At 44.6% G+C, this 5956-nt stretch overlaps 1 protein-coding gene across 2 annotated transcripts; it reads left to right on the forward strand.

Annotated features, from left to right (window-relative positions):
• The first annotated feature begins 1792 nt into the window (after nucleotides 1-1792).
• On the forward strand, nucleotides 1793-5388 carry LOC133919502 (F-box protein PP2-A13-like). 2 transcript variants are annotated; one of them, XM_062363915.1, is made up of 4 exons: nucleotides 1797-1945; nucleotides 2240-2799; nucleotides 3054-3172; nucleotides 4639-5388. In XM_062363915.1, the coding sequence occupies exons 2-4, from the start codon at nucleotides 2455-2457 to the stop codon at nucleotides 5066-5068; spliced, it is 894 nt and encodes a 297-aa protein (XP_062219899.1). In that variant the 5' UTR covers nucleotides 1797-1945; nucleotides 2240-2454; the 3' UTR covers nucleotides 5069-5388. The 2 variants fall into 2 exon arrangements, with proteins under 2 accessions (XP_062219898.1, XP_062219899.1); XM_062363914.1 differs by having other exon boundaries at nucleotides 1793-2799.
• The last annotated feature ends 568 nt before the right edge of the window (nucleotides 5389-5956 follow it).

Below are 5956 nucleotides of genomic sequence, written 5' to 3' on the forward strand. Positions count from 1 at the left end.
GTTGCTTTAGGGTTTAGGGTTTCAGGACTGTGGGGAGGGGAGGGGGTGTCAAGTTCGGGAGACGTCTTTGAATGGCAGACCAGCCTAGAAGCTGGCATGGATGGCAAACCAAGGGAAGGTGGAGAGGGCATCTAACGTGGCGTGAGGGGGGCGGGGGAGGCCAAGTGATGGCCTATCACTATCTATAGGGCGGATCAGAGAAAGGAGGCATCTGGTAGCTGGAGAGGCTAGTGACAATCTAGCACCACTGTGTTAGCGTGATGGCAAATGATAGGCATGAATTCGGCAACGGGAACACCGCCAAAGACAAGGAGACATGCAGGGTAGGGAGAGAGTCGTGGGGAGCAAGACAGTCTAAAGAAGAAGAATGACGCTATAGTCATGCGGAAATGGAGGAATAAGAAAGTCTATAAGCCGTTGGCTACATAGAGAGAGTATTTTTTGGTGTCCGTACAATTTGGTTCGATTAAACTAAACTCAAAAGTTCCCAGAGTAATCCGCCTCCTCCCCGATATAACTCAAAATAGTTAACTAGCAATAATATAGTAATGTGGTACTGTACTTAGACAAGAAGTTCCTTTCGTGGTTTTGCCATCAGATTTTCTTTCTTTTTTGTTTTGCGAAGAGCAATAAGATTTTTCTGATATCTGGACGATTTTCATTTTGGTGAAATCATCAGTACTGGCGTAACAGAAAAATTTCTTTGTTCTGAGGTTTAGAACACCCGGACTTTCATGATTAAGGCCGGGTGTGGCCAGCATTTTGCCCAGGAAATTGCTTGTCGTTCGATGTGACTACAAGCTACAGTGTTGTATTACGAGTCTGACAAGCGAAAGAAACTAGCGCCGTTCATTTATCTCTAAAACAATCTATCTATACACTTGCCTGGCACTCTGAGGAATTCGCTTTCAGTTCCTGTGTTCCTGCCCGACTGCTCGACCCATGCTACTACCTTCCACGTTGAAAGCTTGCAGTACCAGACAAATCCGTTGCTTTTGTGCAGTCGTGAACGCGCATCACGAGATCAGCATACTGAAACATGCGTCCCCGGAAAACGGGTCGACGAAGCGACCTCTCAGAGTAAGCTTAGCCGTAAGTGGCGGCAGCAAACACGTTCCGACCAAACGATTGGTTGCTTCGTCCAGCTCCGACGGCTTAGTTTATTTCGACCAGTCCCAACGTTTTCCTTACCAAACTGTCATTCTTAATTCTTCGTTTTTTATATCGTTGAGTGGTTACTTTCTGTGCAGTATATGTCACCATGTCCCTCAAGGCCCGGTAAGCTTGTGTTAGGTCAGCATCAAAGTCCAGAGCAAACCGTTACTGTCTCTGAGGTACATGCTGAGTATTCTTTTTTCAAGGAACACAAATGTTTCCATTTTGCCGAAGGCCAGATAACTTAAGCTCATCGAGAGATCAGGAACCAAATCGCCATCCATCTATGTGGGCTTGTGGGATTAGTAATGTAAGCTACCATCCTGATAGGAGCGTTTTAGCTATCCTTGGTGTGCATTGGAGTATTTATCTTACTTGTTTGCAGACAGGCTAGGTTCAATCCTAATGTGCACTCCCTTGCTACTATCTACTTGCACTACTGAATTTTGTCCACAAAAATGTGTCGGGATTATCCAGATTTGACCCAGCCAGATCACCAAACAGGAGTAATCCTCTGGCACATGAACGCACAATTATCCAACATTATCCAGTGCTACTGTTTCTTTAGGGGACGATTAAACCCGGAGCGGAGTACTAGTATTTTATACTGTCAGTAGGTCCGCGACCGACCGTATGGCCTGTGTCTACACCAGGCACCAGCAGGCGCGGGGAGGAGTCGTCTTCTCCTTTAAAAGGCCCTCTGAAAAATCTCCCCGTCTCCTCCCAGCGCGTCGCCGTTCCATTCCAAGGAAAAGATCGTCGCAGGATGCAATACGCCTCTCCATTTGAGGTCGAGTTTTTTTTAATCATTTTGAGTTCTGTTCTCAGCAAAGTTTCGGTTTTTACCTCGACTTGAGACCAAGCTGGTGGGAAAATTTGGAGCTCGTTTTATTTTGCTCGCTTTGAGGCCGATAGCGGGGCAAAAATTGCGAGCTCTTGATCGAATCGGTGGTGCTTTGGGTTCAATTCGAGAATCATTCAGCTCCCTGCACACGAGAGCTTCTCGCCGTGTGCGGGATTGCTCGCCTGCATAGAAGGCCAATTGGTGGTTTCTGGCTCCAATTATTCGGTTCTTATCTTGAAGGGCGGTGCAAATCTGAGGTTTCTTCTCGAATCGGTAAGGTGTGGGCAGCCACGTTCGCAATGAAGGCTGCAATTATCCGCGCGAGAAGGCTCCCTCGCACGGATTGGGATTGGTGACGGCCCGGCGCTGAACTGGTGTGGAGTCCTGAAAGCTTCGATCTTTGCCGCAGAAGAGCCGACCCTATTGCCTGAAGAGCTCGGCCTTCACATCCATAGATGGGGGCGGGATCGAGCATCCTGGCTGCGGACGGGGAGTGGGGGGAGACGTCCCTCGGCGATATGCCGGAGAGCTGCGTGGCGGCGGTGCTGCTCTACCTCGACCCGCCGGAGATCTGCCAGGTGGCCCGCCTCAATCGCGCCTTCCGCGGCGCCGCCTCCGCAGACTGCGTTTGGGCAGGCAAGCTCCCCGCCAACTACCGCTATCTCGCGGCCCTCGCCGCGGCCGCCGATGACGAGGGCCCTGGCGATGGAGATGCCAATGGCAAGCGCTTCTCCCTTGCGGCTACCAAGGAGATTTACGCGCGCCTGTGCCGACCCACCCTCTTTGATGCGGGCAGAAAGGTAGCTCATTTGATCTCTTTACTCGTTCGTATTATGCTTGTTTGTTAGAGCTGATCTGCTATTATGTCATAATACATATGAATTTGATAGCTAATTTTCCAATGTGGAGGTCAATCTTGGGAAGTAGGGAAATAATTCATATTACAACTACTTTATGTTTATGTTTGGTGGGCTGGATGCGGTTCTGTTATTGGCCTTCTGTTTGCTTGAAATTGTTTGTTCTGTTTAAAAGGTATTCATGTTGTCGATTGTAGGAATTTTGGATTCAGAAGAACAAGGGAAGTCTTTGCATGTGTATATCATCAAAGGCAATGACTATCACAGGTATAGATGATCGGAGGTACTGGAGCCACCTTGTCACAGAGGAATCAAGGTACTTCTCTTTTTGAGACATTTGTTTTGTATAGATTCTCTCTTTGACATGAATCTCATTATAATTGTCATTGTTGAAACCATTTCAGCATCTCACTTCTAGTTTCGAGTTTACAGCATTATTGTTAGAGTTATGGTATGGCAGGCTTCTTTCTTAGCGACTTAGCCCCTAAAAAAAATCAAATTAAAAATCTTCCGTACTCTTCTTATTCCATTGATTTTTTTTTTTTTTGTGTCCCGCTGTGCACAGATTGTGAAATTAACCATACAATTGTTCATGGTCACATACATTATATTTAAAACTAACAAATGACATGATTGTTCTTTACTCTTTGTATGATGGTAAAATATAATTCCTTGTTGATTAAGATATTAAGTTTCTGGTATACTTGGCTGACAAGGAAGACCGTTCTTCCCAATTTGTTGGTGCATTTTTTCTTCCCAATTTGTTGGTGCATTTTTTCCCCGCCTACATGTTCATCAGGTTAACCATGAGAAAGTGTAGAGTAACCTTATGCTTACCAAATGTTCCAAATTTTGTAAGCTAATTGATTGCACTAATTGTACAGTGCACTTGGGTTGTTTTGAACAAAATTTATTGTATGTCAAAGTGAAATATTATGAATGTATTTTGTAAGCTAATTGATTGCACTAATTGTCCAGTGCACTTGCCTACAGGTATAGAAAATGAAAACAGTTTTCTTTGACATAAATTCTAACAAATATTAGGCTTCTCTAAATGTAGGCAAGTGGATCTTTAAGTTGATCATTTGAGGGTATTGTGTTGTCATCCCATTCTTCTATGCTCCATCAAAACGAAAAAGTTAAGAGTCTTTGCTGAACGAGGAGTTGTTGGTTCGCACCAGTCCATTTGTAAACATAGTTTTGGATTTGTGCAATTTCCATTTGGTAGAGCATGGAGGAAATGAACTCACCAATGTATGCTTTAGGTCATTTGAGATAAAATATTGAAACTATTCATTATGATTTATGATCCTTCATTTCAGTATGTGGCCAGAGCAAATAATTTCAGTGCCATAAAAAGGTGTCTGCTCTTTCATTTTGTCTAAAGTCTTGCAACTCTTATTTCCATTAAAATTTTCCACCTGACCTGCCCACTAATTATATATTTTGTCGAGCATGCCTGTTGTTGTATAGGACTATCAAGAATTCGACTAGAAGATATTTTGTTGTTTCTTGCATGTAGGAAATTCACATCGCTTTAGCAATATGAGGTTCATAATATGGAGCACTTGATTACAAGTATTGCCTGAGTTGCTATGAGGTGCTTGGTTGTGATTGTTGCTGCATTTCCTAGCCACTTCTCAGTACATCTATAAAGATGAAATACACTTTGTACACGACGTATATGTTTCTTCTCCCAACATTTTTAGTACAAACTTTACCTGTCCCTTGCAGATTTGTGGTGAATGTTGGTTGATGAGTTGCTTCTTTGTGGCAATGCAGATTCCATAGTGTTGCCTATCTTCAGCAAATTTGGTGGCTTGAGGTGGATGGGGAACTTGACTTCTGCTTTCCTGCTGGCTCCTATAGCGTTTATTTTCATCTTCACATGGGCCGACCCTATAGGCGCATGGGTCGTCGGCTTTGTGGAACCGAGCACGTGCATGGGTGGGATGTCACACCCACACGGTTCCAGCTCTCAGCCTGTGATGAGCAGCAGGCGACATCAGAATATTTCCTACATGAACAAGGAGGCTGGAAGCTTTACCATGTTGGTGATTTTGTCATATTAAGCTCCGATGAGCTCATCAAACTTAAGTTCTCAATGATGCAGATAGATTGCACCCATACGAAAGGTGGCTTGTGCGTTGATTCAGTTTTTATATATCCTAAAGGGTACAAGCCTGAGAAGGCGAACATAGTATGCATGTAGTTCTGCACAGTCGGTCGTGTACCTCCAGCAAGCTGGAAAAAGAGGCAATTCAAATGCGAATGGCTAGCATTTTTATTGCCCATTTCTTACCTGGAAGCCCTTTGTATGTTCTTTTTTTCTTGCATTCAGAGAGTTTTGCGTGAATGTAAGGTCTTTCCTGTGTTCTTTGTAGTGTTAGTTAAACAGGTAGAGAAATAGGGGAGTTTTAGAAACAGGTCAAATGAAGTAAGAGTCGAGTGCACAGTGCTAGTTTAAAAGAGGCGGTATATGCTATCTGCATCTGTAATTTTCATCACTACAATGATGTTTCGAGCTGGATATTCCTCTTCGCTTGGTCCTATGACTACTGATTTTTGTCTTTTAATCATCGGTATCTTCAGGGACACAGAATCCATTTTGCGCAGACTGATGCTCGTGTCCGACTTCTATTTTATTTCTTCTGTTCAAATAAATGAGAGGTTAATTGTATTCCATATGCTGCTAACGAAATTTGTGCAGTGACCACGTTGCATGTTCGGAAGCTTCTTGGCAATTACAGCAACAGATGTTCAACTTATTTGATCTCATAAAAATTTAGCGTACATTGTGTTGTCTGCTAATCGTGGTTCGATTACTGCTCGGCCGCAGCCGCACGGCGCCGAAGCAAGTCGGACTCGGAAAAAAAAAAAGGAAAGAAATCAAGTCGTGCGCATCGCGAATCGATGGGCTTGGGACTTTCCTTGTCGCAACCCTTTCCCGTCTCGAATTCCGGAATTCGACTGGGTGGCCGCGCCGACCTGTCCGCGGACACCTATATAAGGCAATATGCCGCTGCGGCACTCGAGACGAGGCCCGCTGCTCGCAAGACGCCAAGAAACGCGAGGATGGCAGTGCAGGACGAGGCGTCCG

This window comes from Phragmites australis, chromosome 5 (genome assembly GCF_958298935.1).
Source record: "Phragmites australis chromosome 5, lpPhrAust1.1, whole genome shotgun sequence".
In the NCBI taxonomy this organism is placed as follows: Eukaryota; Viridiplantae; Streptophyta; class Magnoliopsida; order Poales; family Poaceae; genus Phragmites; species Phragmites australis.